Source organism: Artemia franciscana, chromosome 9, assembly GCF_032884065.1.
Source record: "Artemia franciscana chromosome 9, ASM3288406v1, whole genome shotgun sequence".
Classification (NCBI taxonomy): Eukaryota; Metazoa; Arthropoda; class Branchiopoda; order Anostraca; family Artemiidae; genus Artemia; species Artemia franciscana.
Window position 1 is genome coordinate 4,508,084 of NC_088871.1, and position 24,120 is coordinate 4,532,203.

The following is a 24,120-nucleotide window of genomic DNA, read 5'->3' on the forward strand; positions in this document are numbered from 1 at the left end:
AAAAATGATTTAAAGGAGATGGTTCTTTCAGCTTACAGTAGTGGTTTATTTTAATATTTTGTAATTATTTGGTGAATATATTCTCTATCCTCAATTGTTTTTAAAAGAAGATTCTTTCTTCTCTCTTCTTTCTCTTTTTGAGAAGTTTGCATTATTTGTTTTTGTTGTTGGTTTCTTTCTTGTGGTAAAGGAGACGCATCGGGTACGTATCTGTCTGCCTTGTTACCAGTTAATATGCATAAAATAACGTAGCCAAGAGAATACAACGCTTTTGGTCCTACTTTGCTCGTAAGTATAAATGAACAAAATTTCTAAATTTTAGGCTACCATTCCTGAATCAGAGTCAGATGACAATTCTTTTGCATTTGAAAATAAGTTAAAAATGCAGTTTAGTTTTTCGGGACAATTCTCTTTACTGACTACTAGGAGAACAATGTTGTTCCCTCAACTCCCACTGTTTTCGCTATGGTTCAACTTTTCGATTATTACACTTCTAAAATAAAATCCCACTTAAAAAATAAACCCTTAACATTTTTTTTTGGAGGGCATGGGGGTCTGAAGTGCCCAAAAGAATTTTCTAATGCCAAATTTTTTAAGGGAAAGGCTTAATTTGACAACAACTGTTACTGCGGATTGCCCCACATTTCTTCCACTTTTATGCAGGTAAGTATATAAATTAGGCTTTTATTTCACACTACCATTCGTTTTCTATGGAAAATATGTTTTTCGGGAGCTGATGCATCACCGCGTGGCAGTATGACCTCCAAAAGTAGAAGCATAATAATTCATAGCGGAACACGGTTTGGACCAGGTTTGCTGTGAAAACCATAATTTAATGAAAAAATACAAGTGCATAGACATAATATTACCTTTGGTTAGCTATAATATAAAACCAGATACTTTAAAAGCTCGTTGGGGCTGCAACCAGGACGACACTGCTAGGTTCCATGTCCTATCCCATTTTTTTTAAATAGAAATACAAGTTTTTTTCAATTTGAAGCAAGGAGCAACATTGAAACTTAACACGAACTGATATTATTACGTATAAGTGAGGTTTGCCCCCCTCTTCCACGTCTCGCTCTTTCCTACATTAAATAAAAAAAAAACAATTTTTTTTTACCTGAAAGTAAGGAGCGATATTAAAACTTAAGACGAACAGAACTTACTTCGTATATGAAAGGGGCTGCTTTCTCATCAACGCCCCGCTCTTTACACTAAAGTTTGACTCTTTCTCTCAAATCTACTTTTTAAAACAGTAAAAAACATTAGCGTAAAGAGCGGGGCATTGATGAGGAAGCAGCCCCTTTCAATACGTAGTAATTTCTGTTCGTTTTAAGTTTTAATGTCGCTCCTTACTTTCAGTAAAAAAAAACTTGTTTTTCTTTTATTTAATTTCTGAACGTTTTTGAATCAATGTATGTTTTGATTTTGGCTCTCCGCAGATGAATAATTAAAACGCAAATTTGCATATTTATTTTTTTTGGCTAAATGGCTTTCTCATAGTTCTGATCGAATGATTTTGAGAAAAAACGAGCAGAGGAGGAGGCCTAGTTGCCCTTCAATTTTTTGGTTACTTAAAAAGGCAACTAGAACTTTTAATTTTTTACGAATATTTTTATTAGTAAAAGATACACGTAACTTACAAATTAGCTTACGTAACGAACTTCTGTATTCTCATGTTTTTATTACATATATGAGGGGATTCACCCCCTCGTCAGTACCTCGCTATTTACATTAAAGCTTAAATTTTGTTCCCGATTCCTTAAGAATGACCCCTGAATCACAAAAGCCGTAGAATAAATAGTTGAAATTACTAAAAACTTTAGCGTAAAGAGCGAGGTATTAGGAGGAGATGAGCCCTTCGAATGCGTAATAATTTTTGTTCGTTTTAAGTTTTAATGCTGCTCCTTAGTTTCAGTTGAAAAAACTTTTTCATATTTATTTTTTCATTGTTTTTTTTTTAATAATGCTAGAAAATTCAGCTCTCCCATCATTGAAATTTTCTTCCTCCATGACAAATTCCTCCATGCTAAGTTCTCCCAATATATCCCCATCTTCTCAACCCCTCTCCCCGACCAAAAAATCCCCCTGAAAACGTCTGTACACTTCCCAATAACCATTACTATATGTAAGCACTGGTCAAAGTTTGTAACTTGTAACCCCTCTCACGGGGACTGTGGGGGAGTAAGTCGCCCCCTAAGACATAGTTATAATTTTTTCGACTAATTCGAATAAAATGGCTGTCTTAGAATTTTGATCCGGTTAATTATTAAAAATAATTAGCGTGGAAGGGGGCCTATGTGCCCTCCGAATTTTTGGTCACTTTAAAAAGGCACTAGAACTTTTCATTTTCGTTAGAGTGAGCCTTCTCACAACATTCTAGGACCACTGGGTCGGTGCGATCACCCCTGGGAAAAAAACAAAAACAAACAAACAAATAAACATGCATCCGTGATCTGCCTTCGTGCAAAAAAAATACAAAATTCCACATTTTTGTAGATAGGAGCTTGGAACTTCTACAAAAGTGTTCTCTGATATGCTGAATCTGATGGTGTGATTTCCGTTAAGATTCTACGACTTTTAGGGGGTCTTTCCCCATATTCTCCAAAATAAGGAAAATTTTCTCAGGCTCGTAAATTTTATGTGTAAGACTAAACCTGATGAAATTTATATATTTAAAATCAGTATTAAAATTCAATTCTTTTTATGTAGCTAATGGTATCAAAATTATATTTCTTAGAGTTTTGGTTACTATTGAGCCGGGTGGCTCCTTCCTACAGTTCGTTACCACGAACTGTTTGGAAGTTTGACTTTTTGTAGCAATCAAACAGTTCGTGGTAACGAACTGTAGTAAGGAGCGACCCGGCTCAATAGTAACCAAAACTCTAAAAAATGGAATTTTGATACCAATAGCTACATCAAAAGAATCGCATTTTAATGCTGGTTTTAAATATATAAGTTTCATCAAGTTTAGTCAAAAGTTACGTCAAAGTTACGAGCCTGAGAAAATTTGCGTTATTTTAGAAAATAGGGGGAAACGCCCCCTAAAAGTCATAGAATCTTAACGAAAACCATACCATCAGATTCAGCGTATCAGAGAACCCTACTGTAGAAGTTTCGAGCTCCTATCTACAAAAATGTGGAATTTTGCATTTTTTGCCAGAAGGCAGATCACGGATGCGTGTTTATTTGTTTTTTTGTTTGTTTTTTTTCCCCAGGGGTGATCGTATCGACCCAGTTGTCCTAGAATGTTGCAAGAGGGCTCATTCTAACGGAAATGAAAAGTTCTAGTGCCCTTTTTAAGTGACCAAAAAAATTGGAGGGCACCTAGGCCCCCTCCCACGCTAATTATTTTCCAAAAGTCAACGGATCAAAATTCTGAGATAGCCATTTTATTCAGCGTAGTCGAAAAACCTTATAACTATGTCTTTGGGGACGACTTACTCCCCCACAGTCCCCGTGGGAGGGGCAACAAGTTACAAACTTTGACCTGTGCTTACATATAGTAATGGTTATTGGGAAGTATACAGGCGTTTTCAGGAGGATTTTTTTGGTTTGGGGGAGGGGTTGAGAAGAGGGGGATATGCTGGGGGAACTTTCCTTCGAGAATTTGTAATGGGAGAAGAAAATTTCCATGAAGGGAGAGCAGGATTTACTAGCATTATTTAAAAAAAACAATTAAAAAAAAAGTGAAAAAGCTTTTTCAGCTGGAAGTAAGGAACAGCAATAAAACTTAAAACAAACAGAAATTATTACCCATATGAGGGGCTCACCTCCTTCTAATACCTCGCTCTTTACGCTAAAGTATTTTCGGTAATTTCAACTACTTATTCTACGGCTTTTGTGATTCAGGGGGTCATTCTTAATGAATTGGGATAAAATTTAAGCTTTAGTGTAAAGAGCGAGGTACTGACGATGGGGCGAATCCCCTCATATATGTTATAAAAACATGAGAATGCAAAAGTTCTTTACGTAAGCTAATTTATAAGTTACGTAAATCTTTTACCAATAAAAAGATTTGTAAAAAATTAAAAGTTCTAGTTGCCTTTTTAATTAACCAAAAAATCGGGGGGCAACTAGGCTTCGTCCCCCGCTCTTTTTTTCTCAAAATCATTCGATCAAAATTATGAGAAAGCCATTGAGCCAAAAAAGAAAAATATGCAAATTTCGTTTTGATTATTCCTCTGCGGAGAGCCAAAATCAAAACATGCATTGATTCAAAAACGTTCAGAAATTAAATAAAAAAAACAAGTTTTTTCAACTGAAAGTAAGGAGTGACATCAAAACTTAAAACGCACAGAAATTACTTCGTATATGAAAGAGGCTGCTTCCTCATCAACGCCCCGCTCTTTACGCTAAAGTTTTTTACTGTTTTAGAAAGAAGAATTGAGAGAAAGAGTCAAACTTTAGCGTAAAGAGCGGGGCGTTGATGAGGAAGCAGCCTCTTTCATATACGAAGTAATTTCTGTGCGTTTTAAGTTTTGATGTCACTCCTTACTTTCAGTTGAAAAAACTTGTTTTTTTTATTTAATTTATATAAGAATGACTCCTGAACACACAAGGGCCGTTTAATTAAAATAGCAAGCTTTTTTAAAGTTTCGAATAAATCTTTAGCGTATAGAGCGAAGTATTGAGGAGGAAGCAACCCTTTCATATATATAATAATTTCTCTTCGTTTGAATTTTGAATGTTGCTCCTTGCTTTCAGTTGAAAATTTTTCTTTATTTAATTTTTCATCGCTTTTGAAATAATTTCGGGAAATCCGACTCCCCCCTCCATGGAAACTTTTCTTCCCCTAAAAAATTTCCTCCATGGAAAGATTCTCTTACGTAACCCTCCCCTGACAGAAAAACCCCCACTCCTGAAGTATGTCTGATACTTCCCACTAACTAATACTATATTAAATAATAGGAAAATTTCATAGCTTGCACCTTCTTCCAGGGATTGGGGGGGGGGTCAAGTCATCCTCAAAGACAAAGATATTAAATGTTTTGACTACCCTGATCAAAATGGCTATCTCAAAATTTTGATCCAGTGACTTTGGGGGAAAAAGAGTGAGGGAGAGGGGCTAGGTAACCTCTATTATTTTTGGTCACCTAAAAAGGGAACTAGAAATTCGATTTCCAATCAAACGAGCTCTCTCCCGATCATCTCGGATCAATGGTTCGATAAGGTCACCCCTGAAAAAAAAAACAAAAAAACAAAAACCAACAAATAAAACGCACCTGTGATCTTTCTATAGGCAGAAAAATACAGAATTATGCACTTTTGTATAAAGGAGCTTGAAACCTCCATAACATATTTTTCTGATATTCTGAATCTAAGATTACTTGATGTTTTGGGGGTGTTTCCCTCCTTTTTCAAAAATTAGGCAAATTTTCTCTGGTTCGTAACTTTTGATGGGTAATAATGAACTTGATGCATTTTATATATTTTCGATGACATTCGACATTAAATTCTATTGACGTATCTAGTTTTATCAAGACTTAGTTTCCTAGAGTTTTGGCTGTAGAGAGCTTACAATCTACGATGTGCGTAGGTTGACGCACATCGCTCCTTGCGCACAGTTTGTTGCCACGAACTGTTTGATATGTTAAAGTGAGGTGTTTTGGCCAGCAGAATTATTGATAAATTGACGCTAGTCAGTCGTAGTTATATTATCGTATCTTCATGGGCCCTGAAGAAAAAAGGATATAATCTCTCAAATGGCTTAAATGTAATATCAAGCGAAGGGGGTCAGTCTTCTCTTTAAATGAAGGGGGTTGAATCTACTCTGTATTTGTATCTATAGGGGGGAGTTTAGGTGGCTTGTTTCCCTCTGCCTTCTAAATAGAAACTACTATATTTCCAGAGGACCGGTTAGGATACAAGAAAGCGAACTAGACCAATCGATACAGTGTTTGGCTTTTAAGAAATTTGGTTAAAAATCTCCGTATCAGGAAACATGAAAAAGTTGCTTTTTGTTTCTTTGTTCTCTATGTCGCAGTGCCATATCGTCCCTCAACATAGACTAACATCAGTCACTACATTTTCTTTCTTACAAAAAGCACAAGAGAGGGAAAGAGATGAGAAAATGAAAGAAAGAAAAGAAGAAAAAGGGGCAGAGAGGCAGTAGAGCCAATAAGGACTAGGGTAGCGTTGGAAAAAAAAATGATTGGAAATCTGTGATGATTTTGTAGTTAGTGTTCAAAGCAAAGACTTAAAAAAATATTTAAGGATATTAGCTTAGGGTGTTCTAGAATTGACGAAGGCCCTTTACATTAATATCATTGATATCTCGGCGTTGATATGTTCTGCTCCCCCCTTTATCCTGGATTTACTCATAAATAGAATTATAATTTAAAGCACAAACACAGAAAATGTTGACTAAAACTCAAACTTTAATGCATTTTTTTCACTTTTTCTGGCACAATCAACTTTATTTTAAAATTGTCATCATCTTTAAGTTGGCAATAAGAAAATTGTAGGGAAAAAACTAATTCTTACTTCCTCAGTTTTCCAACTTTTTGCTCACTCAAAGCTCCAATTTTTTCCTATCTTTATCTATACCAATTAGCAACTTCCCAGCGTATCCTTAATTTCTGAACTAAAGGTACTTCTAATCTCTTAGAGATTCTATTATCAAACCAAAACCCAACATCGTTAGGTTCCAACCAATCAGAAACCTAAACTCCACCTCTTTTTCTATGACGTCATCAAGGTATCTGACAAGAATAATGAAGGAACACTAAATGAGTATGTGAGGTCTTAAAATGATTTATTCGGCGCCTAGGCTTTTAGTCTGCGAAAAACCAGGTACACTTTGTAAAAGCGGCGATCTTAATATACTCAGTTTTTTTTATGTGACCTGAACCTAAGCTTTTAATGGTAAAACATTATTTGATTCGTTTCCGGATAGTGAATGGATAATTCCAAGTTCTGCTAAGCGAGGTAAGTAAGATGAACACCTTTAACAGGATATTATAGTAGCTACCAGGGACACTGACAGCTAAGTAAGGTCCTCAACCAAACAAAAAAAATGTTCATGGCAAAAAAGAGACCATTCAAAAAAGACACGTAAAGAGAAAAATTAGCGCAAATATTTTCCCAGTGATAGCGTATCTTCTGTGTGGATGAAAATTAAGAAACTGGAATAAGACCAAAAAGAAGAACCAAAAACTTTAAAACTAAAATTATTAAATTACGAAGTATAACAAACTAAGTATCTAATGATTACCCGTAAAAAATCTGGTCAATAACAAAATATACAAATTGAGTTAGTTCCGTCAGGTCTAGAAAGTAACGAAAGTTTAGGGGAAATAAAGGGCTTACTTTGACTTACCGCTCTGGCTCAGCAGGGTCGCCAGCTTAGAGGGAACCGGCTGACAGCGCCAAATACTTACTAATTTTGTTGAGAAACAATCTTGTTCTTCGCATCCAAAGCAACGTATATTTTAAGTATCTAGTTGATTGTCGTGGGGGTTTTGTATGTTGATTTTGTATTGTATATTTTGTATGTCGCAACTAAAAACAGATTTCGAATGTCGAAATCCCCCCCCCCAAAAAAAAACACGCGTAAATATTTTGCCAGTGATAGCGTATCTTCTGTGTGGATGAAAACTAAGAACTGGAACTGCAAGAAGGCCAAAAGCAGGAGCCAAAAACATTAAAACTAAGAGCTATTAAATTACGAAATATAAGAAACTAAATATCCAATGATTACTCCGTAAAAAAATCTGGTCAATAGCAAAACATGCAAATTGAGTTAGTTCTGTCAGGTCTAGAAAGTAACGAAAGTTTAGGGGAAATAAATGACTTACTTTGACTTAACGCTCTTGCTCAGCAGGGTCACCAGCGTGGAGGGAACTGGTTGACAGCGCCGAGTACTTACTAATTTTGTTGAGAAACAGTCTTATTCTTCGCATTCAAAGCAACTTATCTTTTAAATATCTTCTAACTATTTTTAACTTTATATATAGTTGATTTTCGTGTTTTTTTTTTATGTTGATTTTGTATTGTATATTTTGTATGTCGCAACTAAAAACAGATTTTGTATGTCGACCCCCCCCCCCAAAAAAAAAAATTCATGGCAAAAAAGAGGCCATTGAAAAAGGCAAGTAAAGAGAAAAATTAACGCAAATATTTTGCCAGTGACAGCGTATCTTACGAGTGGGTTAAACTAAGAACTGGAGCTACAAGAAGGCCAAAAGGAGGAGCCAAAAACCTTAAAACTGAAAATGATTAGATTGTAAAGTTTAACAAACTAAATATCCAATAATTGCTCAGAAAAAAAACTGGTCAATAACAAAATATACAAATGGAGCTAGTTCCGTCAGGTCTAGAAAGTAACGAAAGTTGAAAGGAAATAGATATTCATTAAATTTGTTGAGAAGCAATATTATTCTTCGCATCCAAAGCAACTTGTTTTTTAACTATATAATTGATTCTCTTGGGGGTTTTTCATGTCGATTTTGGTAAATTAAATCGACATTTGGAGTTCTATTATTTGGATTTCTTGCAGAAGCCGGGAAAATTTGTTTGACCTTTCTTGTTCCCTGTCCCTAGAAATAACTGAAGTACCCACAAGTTCTAAAAAATATCCTCAACCAATGCCAAACCGAAAGAGTCAAGAGACTTTATAAAAAGGAAACTTTTCTCTATAGGATTACGTTTTTCAAGACATCCATCCCTTAATTGCTGGTAATTTGGCAAATTCTACCGTAAGAATTTGTAATGCTACAGTTTCACTTAGATTGAGGTGGACTTAATATGCAAAAAAAAGTGTTCTCTTGCTTGCAAAATATTAGAAGCTAATTTATAAGAAACAAACTGTAAGAGTATTTTCACGAAGCAAAGAGTAAAGCCCATACTTAAAATATGGCATTATCACAAGGTTTTGTGAAGCTAAGCGAGGTAGGGAAAGCGATAGTACTGATTTTTCTTGCCTTAATACTACAATCACTTTTGATATTTTCGTAATAATGCATACTTTCTAAACTTTGTTACTTAGACTTAGACATTTCAGGAAAACTGATCACTTAAAACATATTACTATAAAGAATACAAAGATAAAATAAAAAAAGTGCCGGCATTAACCTCCCCCTACCCCAAAATGAAGTGCCTATGTGCTGTAAATAAGTGGTCCATTCATGCACCCCTTGATGGGGTTGAACTTGTAAGCGCTAAATATGAAACATTCACTTGGTTACCAATTTCAACGCCTCTACGATGCTCAATTCCAATAAAACACACTAAAAACCGGGTTTCGCGCTATTTTCCAAGATTTCCGAGAATATATTTCCGACATTAGACTTTCTATTACAATAAGCATTGATCGTATTTATCATTATAAAATCAGATTCAAATCTGAGGACAAACATGCTTTCAGTACGCGGTTTTTTTCAGAACTCAGTTTTTAACTTATTAGAAGACTGGGAGGAGGGGGAATCCAGTGGATGATTGTAAGCATCCAGTTTAAATGTGGTCAGCCATGAAGATTTCAATGGTATACTACTCATTCTTTCAAGCCTTTCTGAATCAGAAATGGCACAAAAGGCCTCATTTTGGAGCCATGTGCTACTTTGTCATGGCGTTGTCTAGACAAATTTGTAGAAAGCACATTAGTGTATAGTTTAGCTTACGAATAAGTTCTTAAAAAACTTTCTAGAACAGGTCAGTGCCCCAGTAGAGCTGAAAAATTCAAAAGAGAAAGATTAGAGCCATCAGCGTTTCCAGCTCTTTCTCAAAATTCCTGAAAATTCTTTTTGTAACTAACTTTTACGTCTAAGATAATCATAAATAAAAGTTGTTATTCCTAAAACAAATTTAAAAGATCTTTTTCGTCAGACACTTTTTAAAAGATGTGTTTCTTGGTTTTCACTTACTAAGGAGGCTGGGAAGGGTTATATTAAAAAGAAATTATGAACATCCAGTTGAAAATTGCAACCAGGAAGATTTATGATGGTGCCCTTCATTTATTCCTCCGAGTCTATGTACTCCAAAAAGGGCTGATCAAATTCAGTGACAAACTCCAGAATGGCTCAAATACACCAAAGCTCAATGCACTCCTAAGGGAGAAGAGGTGGAGATAGATCTATCTGAAAACTGAATCACGGGCTGGGGAGTATCGTCTGGAGCACTCATAGGATGATAAACTCTAGGAAAAACTGCAAGAGAAGCTTCAGATTTCAGACAGAAAGGATGTGTTTAGGAGAGGGGTTGATTTTATGGAGAGTTTTTGAATCTCCTTTTTAATAGCCTCCTCCTCAACGCCTCACTCTTTACGATAAAGTTTTTATTGTTTTGAAAAGAAGAGTTGTGAAAGACTCTAGCGTAAAGAGTGAGGCGTTGAGGAGGGGACAGCCCCTTTCATATACAGAATAATTTCTGTTTGTTTTAAGTTTTAATGTAGTTCCTTATTTTCAGTTTAAAAAACTGTTTTTTTTTTTTAATTTAATCGTATACTAATAACGTTTTATCGGCATATTTAAGACTGAAGATCATCATGAAAAACAGGTCATTTTGATTTTATTATTGTTAACAAAGTTCCATTTTTAGAGATTTGGTTTCTAATGGCAGGGTAACTCTTTGCTTTTTCAATACCTCGAACTATTTAATTTTAGTCAATATTATACCATCATATTGTGTTGACAACGCCCTCGTTCTAATTTTTCAGACATATACGCGCTTTTCTACAAGAAGGTCGAAGCACTTTAAAGGATTACATACACGCGTACCAGAAGCTATTTGAGAGGCAGAACATTTTTCAGCAGGGGAGGGTGGGTATTCTCACCAAACTAGACGAGGCATCCCAAAAATAAAATAAAATTCAAATGCAAGCTGGAATCTGGGCTTGAATCTGAACGCCTCCTTTATTCGTGCGTGGCAGATTTGAGCTATATATCTGAGATCTTTATGTTTTTACTTGGGCTGTAACTGCATGGATTATTTCATTTCGGCTTTGTTTGTTTCTGGAATTGGCCTTACCCCCCCAATAAATATATTCATTCTTATAAATGTCAGTTTTCTGGTTTTATCGTATTCGACTTTATGGCACAAAAAAAAATTGACTTTCCTTAATGGACTTAGAGTTATCAGCTTCAAGTTTAAGGAAATTGCTAAAACTTCCTCGGTCCACATATAAGTCTCCCTCCCTTGACAATCCTCTTACTCTTCTGATTTAGTTTTTCATTTTGTTCATTTTTGAAAAAAAGTGTTTCTTTTTTTTGTCGCACTTTAAAATTTTGTCGCAGGTTAAAAACAAGTTATTATTTCTTTTACATGTGTACAGTACTTCATATGTGAGGGCAACATTTGGGGTAGCCAGACCACAGAAGGAGGAGACATTAAAAAAGGAGCGTTGATGAGCCAAATGGTATATCTGGGATATCAAATTCTTACTCTTCCTACAGGGAGGACACTTGTACTTTAGCCTCAGCTTTTGCTAGAAACAACCATCGTTACAAGTTTGGATACCATGGTGTAAGGGTGAGTCTCTAGGGCATGTTTCCACAAGGCCTTTGGCCCCATGTCCCCAAAACTCTCTCATTTCTTATGTATTTTCTTATCCCTTGGTTATTTCAGCAATATATGCTGTATGACAAATTCAATCCCCGACCCCTCCTCCCAAGTTAACGCAATTTGAAAACTATAATCACTGCAAATCCTCAGTAGAGTATGAAATTTGTTAACTAAACTTTATTAACTCTGTAGAATATTGAAAAATATAATAATGTATCTGAATATGATTGTTTAGAAGTTTAGGAAAATGAGCTGCTTTCTAAATCTCTCTTATTTTCCGCTTCTTCGTCCATTTCTTCTGTCAGCAGAGAAGAAGAATCTAAAGTTGGGAAGCTAGAAAAAAACAACAGAATATTACGGTTCCTGTATCACTTTAAGAGGAAAAAAATCAGTTATTACCGTGCTAAAAATTAAAAAATTGCCTAGGATTTGAAGACAGTGTTCGTTTGCAGAATTGTAAGTCTTTCGATTGTTTTTATTTTCTTTATTGTTTCATCGTTTTTCGTTTCTTATTCATTATTTCCTTATTGTTTCTATCTTTTACGTTGACGATTCATAACTGCTGTTACATTAAAGACATTTAAAGCAATTAAAAGTTGAATTGTAATTGAAACTCTTAAATAAAACTTATTGCAAAGTCAAATATTGTTATTAATTAAAAACTTTAAAATTGCTTAAGAATCACTTAAAATTTTTACAAACTATCAATGCTAGGCTGTGCAATGGGCACAAAAAGTTGTATTTTTTTATTTAAAAAAAACAAAAAAAACAAAAAAAAAACAGTGCATCCATTGACCCCGTTTTTTTGTAAAATTACTAACAATATTTAATCTTACTACAACCTTAATAAAACAGATTTACAAGAACTTGGTAAATATATAGAACATGATTAGTAAATGCACGGAGTTTGTTTCGTAACATACTAATAATCTAGAAGAACATAAAATGAGATTTTACACGATCCATAAAATGACAAAAAAATGTTTATAAGTTTAACAAACTTTATTAAATTTGGTACATTTACAGCAAAATGATCGATGATTCTATTACAAATTTAAAGAAAAATTTGCTACAATTCGTAAGTAGCAAAATATTAAAATTTTTGTACAACCATTATTCCAGTCTACCAATGTCTAAAAAAAATAACAAAAAGCAAGTAATAGCACTAACACTGGGAAATTTGGGAAGGATTTGCGCACGTAAGTCATATTAAACTACCTGTTAAAAAAATATTAAATAGTCGTCACTGAGAAGAAGGCGCATTTACGATCATCTTTTTAACAATAAACTATTTAAAGATGAAACCCCTAAACGTAAATTATCATAATCTAAGCTTTATAATCAACAAAATATGAAAAATTACTTCTTGTAATTAAGTTCAGGATGGCAACATTATATTTAGATGGAATTGAGGAAACATGGTAGATAAGCTGAAATTAAGTAAAAACCAAAGCATAAACTGAGCAAAAGCAGTATTCTATTATTTTGTTTCACATATTTATCAATAAAGATTCATCAACTAGAAAGATAGGTTTAGGGTACAAAAATTAAATTTCTGACAATTTCTTCTCTTTTTTCCCAAAAGGGTATCAAACAGCAATTTAAATTTAACTTCTTTTGAAGCTGCTGAAGAGTTTGCTTCAGCGAATTCTTCTGACAAAAGATCGGCTTTTATTGTTTTTGTTAAGTTTGAAGTTTTTTTCTTGTTTTTTTTTTAGTTCAACGGTTTAAAAAACATTCCTTGTTGAACTAATTGGTCATCAATGACGATCGGAAGAGCCGACACTTAAAGCCGACATAAATTTTTTTCGACTCTCCTATGGAAGTGTGTCATGTATGCACTGCCTTTTGAAAAGAAACATGTTGCTTGACTAAATAAAATGTTTAAAGTTTCCTAGTTTTTTACGACGGCATCAAAAATGAGATAGCGAAGCATCAGCCTAGAGTCGTTGGAGGAGAATTTATTTTTCTTTATCAAAATCAACTGTTAATAAAAATCAATAAATTTTCCCATCACCATCTGCTTCTGGCTGTGAAAGTCAGCTACCTGAATCAAATTGGACCTAGCCTTATATGAGACAGATTTGGATATATAGATGTATTGCATATATATATATATATATATATATATATATATATATATATATATATATATATATATATATATATATATATATATATATATATATATGTATATAGACCCTCCTACAGAGGAGATAATCAGTCTGTCTTCACAAGAATCCATGATCAGGTATAAAACTAGGAAGTCCATCCAAAGGTTTCCCTCCATTTTAAGTTACGAATTGGAAGAACCTTCCAGCAGAGGCAATCCTTATGAAGGCCACTGGTAAGCTTTTCAAACATAAGTGATGCAGTTGTTATATACGAACAAATACGAAAACTAGAAGTAGCGGTATAAGTGATAGAGGTAGCTGCAAAGGAAATATCTTTTTGGCTACTAGAAGGCATAAGATGCAGAGGAAGATCCAAATTGTTCCATCGTCCTTACAAAAATGACCTACAACGCTTTCACATCTTTTTGCAACCCAAACGGAGAGACATCGATGAAGTTGCAAGCTATAGAGATGACTGGAAGCTTCGCTTTGACATTCCGGGCACTTCAGACGGTACATTAGGATCTAAGATTTAAGGTAAGATAAAATCGAAGCTTCCTAGCCTAGTCTTCAGCTGGGATTCTGATATGTCACTTCCAGGATCAAACACGTATTTAAATAGATAAACAACAAGTCGACTACAACTCATTTCTCAATGATAGTAAAAAGTATAGTTATGCTGTTTACTAGAACAACTGGGTTGGGTAATTTTAGCCACTATCACCTTTATTCTTTTTCAGTGTACCTGCTAATTTGTTTATTCAGTGTGGCAGTTGAAGGTAGTACCGGGGATGAGCCACTGCTTGTATCGCAGAAAGGGATTACTTGTCCGGATCGTCCTGAAAAACAATTAGGGATTATGAAATATATTGAGTTGAAAGTTAAAACTGAGAATTTGAAAGAAAACCAAATGGTCGTAAGCAGCAAATTCACAGTTTTAAGTATTTATTTTATTATGAAGCAAACTAGACTATCGAGATTAACAAAATATCGAGTTAAAAAAAAGAACACTTATAAAGTGTAAGTCCTACATTGGGAGGAGGGGCTAATACCCGAGGCACGGAATTACATATGTTCAGTACGCTCTCTCTCGAAATCATTACCCCCTTAAAACAAAAACTCAAAAGCAAGCGCAAAACTGAATTCTAATATTAATTGTAATTTGCCCGGGCCCGCCCTCTCGTTGTACGTTTGTCTGCTGCAGTAAAATCCAAAGCTACGCCGTATGGATTGCTAAATATCCCTGGGTCCACGGCGCCCTAACTGTCGTAGAATAAAACCAGATAAGTGCAAAGTTATTTGTTGCATTTTTTTCCTATTTTGACTTATAATTTGGATTTTCTGAACCTTATATAACACCTATTGCCAAGTTTCTAGTTTGGTCTCTCGTATATATGATAAATTCGTCTTGTTATTCCAAAACAAGGAATAATAATCAGGAATCCAAGCTACAGCAAGAAAATTAATATCAAAACTATTTGTGTAACTGGGAAAAGAGTATGTAACGTATTTGAGAAAAATTCTAAATATTTTCCGAACAAAGCAGAATAGGAGAAAAGGCATTGCTGTCCAGGGAAATTATAATTTTGCTGGGGTGGTTAGTAAATTTTGATTTACAAAAAAAATATTGCACATTTTATTTTAGGTTTTCAATGTTTTTGCTTTTTTGGGCTTGATTCATAATATGATACTTTGTCGTACATGCCAACATAACAAAATCTCGTTGTGAATACGTATTTGGCTGAGAAAAAAAATTATCTAGCCATAATTAAATCTTATAAATGCTATGGAGTAATCAAACAGTTCGTGGTAACGAACTGTAGTAAGGAGCGACCCGGCTCAATAGTAACCAAAACTCTAAAAAATGGAATTTTGATACCATTAGCTACATCAAAAGAATCGCATTTTAATGCTGGTTTTAAATATATAAGTTTCATCAAGTTTAGTCTTACCCATCAAAAGTTACGAGCCTGAGAAAATTTGCGTTATTTTAGAAAATAGGGGGAAACGCCCCCTAAAAGTCATAGAATCTTAACGAAAATCACACCATCAGATTCAGCTTATCAGAGAACCCTACTGTAGAAGTTTCGAGCTCCTATCTACAAAAATGTGGAATTTTGCATTTTTTGCCAGAAGGCAGATCACGGATGCGTGTTTATTTGTTTTTTTGTTTTTTTGTTTTTTTGTTTTTTTTTTTCCCCAGGGGTGATCGTATCGACCCAGTTGTCCTAGAATGTTGCAAGAGGGCTCATTCTAACGGAAATGAAATTTCTAGTGCCCTTTTTAAGTGACCAAAAAAATTGGAGGGCACCTAGGCCCCCTCCCACGCTAATTATTTTCCCAAAGTCAACGGATCAAAATTCTGAGATAGCCATTTTATTCAGCGTAGTCGAAAAACCTTATAACTATGTCTTTGGGGACGACTTACTCCCCCACAGTCCCCGTGGGAGGGGCAACAAGTTACAAACTTTGACCTGTGCTTACATATAGTAATGGTTATTGGGAAGTATACAGGCGTTTTCAGGAGGATTTTTTTGGTTTGGGGGAGGGGTTGAGAAGAGGGGGATATGCTAGGGGAACTTTCCTTCGAGAATTTGTAATGGGAGAAGAAAATTTCCATGAAGGGAGAGCAGGATTTACTAGCATTATTTAAAAAAAAAACAATTAAAAAATAAAAGTGAAAAAGCTTTTTCAGCTGGACGTAAGGAACAGCAATAAAACTTAAAACAAACAGAAATTATTACCCATATGAGGGGCTCACCTCCTTCTAATACCTCGCTCTTTACGCTAAAGTATTTTCGGTAATTTCAACTACTTATTCTACGGCTTTTGTGATTCAGGGGGTCATTCTTAATGAATTGGGATAAAATTTAAGCTTTAGTGTAAAGAGCGAGGTACTGACGATGGGGCGAATCCCCTCATATATGTAATAAAAACATGAGAATACAAAAGTTCTTTACGTAAGCTAATTTATAAGTTCCGTAAATCTTTTACCAATAAAAAGATTCGTAAAAAATTAAAAGTTCTAGTTGCCTTTTTAATTAACCAAAAAATCGGGGGGCAACTAGGCTTCGTCCCCCCCTCTTTTTTTCTCAAAATCATTCGATCAAAATTATGAGAAAGCCATTGAGCCAAAAAAAAAATATGCAAATTTCGTTTTGATTATTCCTCTGCGGAGAGCCAAAATCAAAACATGCATTGATTCAAAAACGTTCAGAAATTAAATAAAAAAAACAAGTTTTTTCAACTGAAAGTAAGGAGTGACATCAAAACTTAAAACGCACAGAAATTACTTCGTATATGAAAGAGGCTGCTTCCTCATCAACGCCCCGCTCTTTACGCTAAAGTTTTTTACTGTTTTAGAAAGAAGAATTGAGAGAAAGAGTCAAACTTTAGCCTAAAGAGCGGGGCGTTGATGAGGAAGCAGCCTCTTTCATATACGAAGTAATTTCTGTGCGTTTTAAGTTTTGATGTCACTCCTTACTTTCAGTTGAAAAAACTTGTTTTTTTTATTTAATATCAACAAAAGACAGATAGGCTGAATGTATTTTATATAGTGTGCAATAGAAAATGATTACTGAAGAACACTTACAATGATCTATTGCAATGAATCATGTCACTTGGGCTTTATTTATAGTTCCCAATCCCTTCGGCAATTAATATACATCCCAAGCATTATGAATAATTCCAAAATTAGTATGCGTTAGCTGCTGATCGCACCAGTTGGAGGAAACTGACATTACTACGCTGAGCAAAGCCCGACAGGAGATATAAAAAGAGGTTCTTAAAAATAGACACTTATAATAAAAAAGCTATATGGACAAACTGCTTTAAGGCTACTGTTAGCTCGAGATGTTACAGCTTAGATATGGTTTTTGATTTATTAGAATTTGTTTTATATAATACTTATATAAGATTTAATGGTAATCTTTACAATCAAATCGTGGGAGTTCCCATGGGGGGGGGGGAATGCCAGCCTATTTATAGCTGACTTGTTTTAAAGTCAACTTGAGTATAAATATATGATGGATAAGAATAATCCAAATAATTTGAAACATGTTTTGTCAAATAATAAAAGATATTTGGATGATATTTTGGTTTTAAATTGTAAGGAATTTATTGATATTTCTAAAAATATATATCCGTCAGAGCTTACTCTTGAACCTAGTCATGGCACTGGTCTAGAAGATCATTTCTTAGATCTGAATATTAATATTTCTGATAATAATAAATTAGGTTTTAAAATGTATAATAAAACAGATGATTTCGATTTTGAAGTGATTAATTTCCCGTTCCTTGAAATTAATATGCACTCAAATATCACATATTCAGCATTTTACTCACAGTTACTTAGATGTGCAAGGCTTAGTAGTAATTATATTGATTTTAAAAATAGATGTAAAATTTTAAGCCAAAAATTGATTTTAAGAGGTTTTTCTGCAAATAAATTAGCTTGGCAATTTAAAAAATTTAGTTTTCATTATAACGAACTTTTAAATAAATACCGAAAGAATTATCTTGAAATACTTAGCGAAATCTTTGGTTGATTTTGATTTTCTTTGTTACTGAGTTTGGCGTGTCCCTAATATTTGACAGTGGATTTTTGGAAAATTTTGCATATATCTTGTTTTCAAATGATCTTATTTTGCATTCATTCCGTGATTTTGATCTAGGTCACATTTTCATCAATAGAGAAAACTTGATTTAGTGAAAAAAAATTTAATAATTATTTAGTATTAATATAGATTGTGAATTCGTAATATAAATATGCGAGGGCCAGAACCAAGGTATGATAAGTTTATTTTGGTGTTACTTGGTTGTATTACATTTGTTTTTTCATAGGCATATATTTTGGGGGTTGTACCTAGCACGGGGATACCATAGCGACTTTATGGTAGGCACGCCACTTGCCTGGGTAGGCAATTTAAAGTGCTGAAACCCTATAGGCAAGTCTGTATTCTCCTGGTGAGCCCTTGTGTTGGGTTGTTGCCTCTGATTTATTTGTCTTTTTTTATATTTGATAAATGACGACTTATACTTACTTACGACACGACTGCCTGTCCATGGATTATTCTTTATGGTTGATTGTGTATGGCTATGCTGTTTGACTTATGTAATTGTATGGATGAGTAGGGTTAAGGCCTCATTCAAGTACTGATCTATATTAATTACTAATGTAGGAAAACAGTCTTCCTTTTCTCCTTCTGTTTTTTTATGTATTTGTGCTGTTGCATTGGTGATTTCTTTTTTCATTATATATATATATATATATATATATATATATATATATATATATATATATATATATATATATATATATATATATATATATATATATATTCTTTTTTGGATACAAGGTATTCTATGTGTTAGGGGCAGAAATATGACGTACCATTTCACCATTTGATGTGGTTTGTGGACTGCAAGGATCAATTCACTTTAAGAGTCCTCTGCGACTATTTTGTCTTTGTGACAAAAATATTTGTCGAAGAAAATTTGTCAACAAATTTTTTATCAAAAAAGGAAATGTTCTCTTTTCTCTACCCTCAGAATAAACCAAAGAGGGATTACCGTCTTGTACTTCTTTGTTAAAATTATATGTTTCTGATGTCTTTTTGCAATTCAACCACATTTTTTCTTGTTTCTAGAGAGAAAATTCGCCACACCTTATTAAACTACTGCTTCAGTTTAACTTATCCTGAGCGAAAAATATAAATAGACAATGCAATGCAATTTCTGGAGAGACAAACAACCACTTTTTTAAAACTTGTCGAATTCATTTGTTAAAAATATTTGTTCAGTAATTAGAGCAAAAGTGTTTGAGTAGGAACATTTTTAACAAGATATAAGGTATTTTCATAAAAGAAATCGTCAAAAAAATATAATACACTGGTTCCCACAAAGCCTCGATGGCCTACAAAGCAGTACAAGCAGACTGTATCTCTGCGGCTCAGCCTTCTTATGCACTAAAGGTAAAAAAAAAAGGGTAAAGAACACGGTATCAGACTTTACAGTCCTTACCGGTGGTGCTGATCCCCGTTTGTAGGCCCTTTAGCCAGAAAGTGCAATGGTGAGCAGGGGGTGAACTATCCAATGCTTTCGCACAGCCTTCCTGTTTACCTTCCCCAGATTTCTCTTGGAACCCATTTAGAACTGGGTCGACTCTGCCTGAGCCTATGGAGTCACGCCACTAACCCCCTCCCAAACCAAATAATTAGGTCACTAGGATTCAAACCCTCGTCCTTTTGGACAAAGGATCCTAAATCAAACGCACCAATCCACTCGTCTAGGACACCCTTATGTTATGCACTAAGTTTATTATAATACTTTAAGCTTATTTTGCGTAGTATGGGAGAGGGTCCAGGGAGGTTTAAGGGAAACAAACTGTTTAAAAGACCTTACCATATGAACTGTCAGAGGAATGCTCCCCACTGATGCTCATAATCTTTCCGTTCTCGACGGCAAATTCAAGTGGCAATGACGGCAGCTCATATTGAGTGGTTGGTAATCTCACACCTAGATTAGAAAACGAGATGTGTGAATCAGATGGCACATAACTTGTTAAACCTTTTTATTGTCGAGCAGGATTATATATTTTGATCTCTTATGAAACAGTTCGAATTGTAAGCAATGAACGACGCGGTTCAATAGTATCCGAAACTCTAACAAACGGAACTTTGATATCAGTGGAAACGTAAAAAAATGGCTTATTATGCTGATTCAAAATATATAAGATTCATTAAGTTTAGTGTTACCCACCAAAGGCTACGAGCCTGAAAAAATCGCCTGATTTTCAAAAAAGGAGAGAAACGCCCCTTAAAATTCAAAGAATCTTAATAAAAATCGCACCGTCAGATTTACTGTTTCGGAGAATCATACTGTAGAGGTTTCAAGTTCCCATCTGCAAAAAGGTGGAGTTTTTTCAAACAGATTGCGGTAATGAACTGTAAGTAAGGAGTGACCCGGCTAAATTAATCTTAATTACAGAATTTTGATACGAATAGTTTTAACATAAAAATTGATTTTTATGCTTATTTCAAGTATATAAGTTTCACCAAGTTTAGTCTTCCCCATCAAAAGTTACGAGCCTGAAAAAATTTGCATTGTATTCTAAAAAAGGAGAAAACGACCCCTCAGAGTCATATAATCTAAATGAGAATTACACAATCAGATTCAGCATATCAGAGAGCTCTACTGTAGAGGTTTGAAGCTCCTACCTGCAAAAACGTTGGATGTGTATTTTTGCCAAAGAAAAGATTCTTCGCCTATTTGTTTTTATTTGTCTTTATTTGTTTTTTTTTGTTTTATTTAGTTTAGGGGTGATATTATCGACCCAGTGGTCCTAGAATATAACAAGAAGGCTCATTTGAAAGGAAATTAAAATTTCTATTGCCCTTTTAAGTGAAAAAATTGGGTGGCAGCTTGGCCTCCTCCCACACTCACGTTTTTCTTAGAGTCACCCAATCAAAATTCTGAGATAACCATTTTGTTCAGCATAGTCGAACAATTTAATGACTGTGTCTTAGAGAATGACTTAATCCCCCGCAATTCTTTGGGGAAGAGCTTCGAGCTATGAACTTTGCCCATTGTCAAACAGTTCGTGGTAACGAACCGTAGTAAGCAGCGACCCGGCTCAATAGTAAACGAAACTCTAAAAACGGAATTTTGATGCTAAAAGATACATCAAAAGAATCGAATTTTCATGCTAATTCTAAATATATAAGTTTCATTAAATTTAGCCTTTGTCATCAAAAGTTACCAGCCTGAGAAAATTTGCCTTATTTTGGAAAATAGGGGGAAACATCCCCTAAAAGTTATAGAATCTTAACGAAAATCACACCATCGTATTCGGAGTATCAGAGAACCTTATAACAAAAATTTCAAGCTCCTATCTACAAAAATGTAGAATTTTGTATTTTTTGCCAGAAGACAAATCACGGGTGCGTGTTTATTTTTTTGTTTTTTTTTGTTTTTTTTTCCCAGGGGTCATCGTATCGACCAAGTGGTCCTAGAGTGTCGCAAGAGGGCTCATTCTAACGAGAATGAAAAGTTCTAGTGCCCTTTTTAAGTGACCAAAAAAATTGGAGGGCACCTAGGCCCTTCCCACGCTCATTTTTTTCCCAGAGTCAACGGATCAAAATTTTGAGATAGCCATTTTGTTCCGCATAGTCGAAAACTATAATAACTATTTCTTTGGGAATGACTTACTCCCCCACAATCCATGGGGCAAGGGCTGCAAGTTACAAACTTTGACCAGTGTTTACATATAGTAATGGTTATTGGGAAGTGTACAGACGTTTTCAGGGGGATTTTTTTGGTTTGGGGGTGGGGTTCAGGGGATGGGGCTATGTGGGAGGATCTTTCCTTGGAGGAATATGTCATGGGGGAAGAAAAATTCAATGAAAAGGGCGCAGGATTTTCTAGCATTACTATAAAAAAACAATGAAAAAACAAACATGAAAACGTTTTTTCAGTTGAAAGTAAAGAGTAGCATTGAAACTTAAAACGAACAGAGATTATTACGCATATGCGGGGTTCTAAAAATACTTCAGCATAAGGAGCGAGGTATTTAGGAGGAGATAAATACCTCGCTCTTTATGCTAAAGTATTTTTAGTAATTTCAACTATTTATTCTACGGCCTTTTTGATTCAGGGGTCATGGACAAAACTTACGATTTAGTGTAAAGAGTGAGGTATTAACGAGGGTTCAAACCCCCTTGTATACATAATAAAAATATAAGAATATAAAAGTTTGTTACGTAAGTTAATTCTTAAGTTACGCATATTTTTTACTAATAAAAACGTTTGTTAAAAATTAAAAGTTCTAGTTGCCTTTTTAAGTAACCGAAAAATTGAAGGGCAACTAGGCCTCCTTCCCCACCCCTTATTTCTCAAAATCGTCTGATCAAAACTAAGAGAAAGCCATTTAGCCAAAAAAAAGAATTAATATACAAATTTCATTTTAGTAATTTATGTGAGGAGAGCCAAAATCAAACATGCATTAATTCAAAAACGTTCAGAAATTAAATAAAAAAAAAACTAGTTTTTTTTAAACTGAAATTAAGGAGCGAGATTAAAACGAACAGAAATTACTCCATATATGAAATGGGTTGTCCCCTCCGCAATCCCTCGCTCTTTACGCTAAAGTTTGACTCTTTGCCACAACTCTACTTTTTAAACAAATTAAAAGCTCTTTGTCATAAGACAATTTTGATGAAACTTATATATTTAGAATCAGTATGAAAATTCGATTCTTTTGATGTATCTTTTTGCATCAAAATTCCGTTTTTTAGAGTTTCGTTTACTATTGAGCCGGGTCGCTCCTTACTACAGTTCGTTACCACGAACTGTTTGATATACGATTTTATTATTAGTGTAGAATGGTATGAATGGTATTTTTGTTTTTTTATGTTAATTGGATCTTTTTTTTGATAATAATAAAATACAGAACGGTATATAATTTTAGAATGCTATTTGAAAACTGAACAAAAAAAAAGTTTTCAATAGAACTTGGAACAGTCCCATTGCAGGATTCTCCCCTCAATTCAGTTTTCGAGTCCCGTTTCCCTCCTACTCCAAATATTCCATGTAAGCTTGAACTTGATCTGCAAAGAAGTTTCCAGGATGCTACTGATGTGTTGCTGTGATCACCTGGCTTTTCATTTTTCTTGAGAGAGCTAGGGCCTATTTTTAAAAACCAAACCAAATGATAAGGTACACAAAGAAGAAATTACGAATTTGTTAAAAGCGGGGATTCCTCCCCCTTGACCTTTTGCACTTTCTGCTACAGTTCAACTTTTTGCATCAAATGCTTTAAGAATAACTGCAATAAAATGGAATAATCAAAATGGAATAAAATGGGCAGTCAAAATACGATGAAAATATTTTTCATAATTTATCAAGAATGAAAGATCTCATTGAAGCACGTTCCCTTTAAAATCATAAGACATTCTATTCAAATATTTCAAAGGGCAGTTGGTATATAAAACGCTATTGCAAGTGTTACAGATATATAAATAAATCACTTGCAACTACCATTAACAATATTTTGTGTACCTATAAATGTTTTCAGCAAAGCCCTATATTTTTTTTGTAAAGAGCTGGACTTAAGGGAAGGAGGGCCAGCTCCTCATTTGCGGAGGGTTTCTAACAAGTTAAGAAATAGCTAAACTTTACAGTAAAGAATAAAGGTTCACCTCATATACAGAATTATGTTTTATTGTTTTTAGTTTTAATGTAGTTCTTTACTTTCTTTTTGATTTTTATTCGATTTTTTGTTCCTTTTCAATATCATATTCGATAAGTATCAATACGAGGGGGCTTCCGCCTCAAATGCATCTGGGCTTTATGGTAAAATTTTACTTTTTCATCGCAATGTTTCAAAAAATGAAAATCAACCCGGAATTACCCCGGTCCCTTCATTTGTTGAAGAGGCACCCAAAATATAAAAATGAATTTTCAATACGTTACATTTATATTATAACTAAAATATGATACGGCTTAGAGG

At 34.4% G+C, this 24,120-nt stretch overlaps 2 protein-coding genes and 1 long non-coding RNA gene across 6 annotated transcripts in view; 1 reads left to right on the forward strand and 2 right to left on the reverse strand.

The window, feature by feature from the left end:
* LOC136030914 (GATA-binding factor A-like) overlaps positions 1 to 6,588 on the reverse strand; it is a 69,370-nt gene extending 62,782 nt beyond the window's left edge. Inside the window, exon 1 of the mRNA XM_065710020.1 lies at positions 6,487 to 6,588. The gene's annotated coding sequence lies outside the window, so the exon portion shown is untranslated. The remainder of the gene's footprint in view (positions 1 to 6,486) is intronic.
* The window catches only part of LOC136030916 (uncharacterized), a 145,656-nt gene that overhangs the window by 74,675 nt on the left and 46,861 nt on the right, over positions 1 to 24,120 (forward strand). The window contains exons 1-2 of one of the 2 annotated variants that reach the window (XR_010618390.1): positions 6,674 to 6,930; positions 11,270 to 11,466. This is a non-coding gene — a long non-coding RNA (uncharacterized LOC136030916). Of the gene's footprint in view, positions 1 to 6,673; positions 6,931 to 11,269; positions 11,467 to 24,120 lie in introns of those variants that run through there. The other variant, XR_010618391.1, reaches the window with a different exon arrangement.
* Positions 11,662 to 24,120, reverse strand: part of LOC136030913 (transcription factor GATA-4-like) — an 88,834-nt gene continuing 76,375 nt past the window's right edge. For 2 of the 3 annotated variants that reach the window (XM_065710015.1, XM_065710016.1), the window contains exons 8-10: positions 20,016 to 20,129; positions 14,359 to 14,452; positions 11,662 to 11,832 (exon numbers count right to left, since the gene is read on the reverse strand). In XM_065710015.1, coding sequence (XP_065566087.1) covers positions 11,739 to 11,832; positions 14,359 to 14,452; positions 20,016 to 20,129 — 302 coding nt within the window. In that variant the 3' untranslated portion in view covers positions 11,662 to 11,738. Of the gene's footprint in view, positions 11,833 to 14,337; positions 14,453 to 20,015; positions 20,130 to 24,120 lie in introns of all 3 variants that reach the window. The other variant, XM_065710017.1, reaches the window with a different exon arrangement.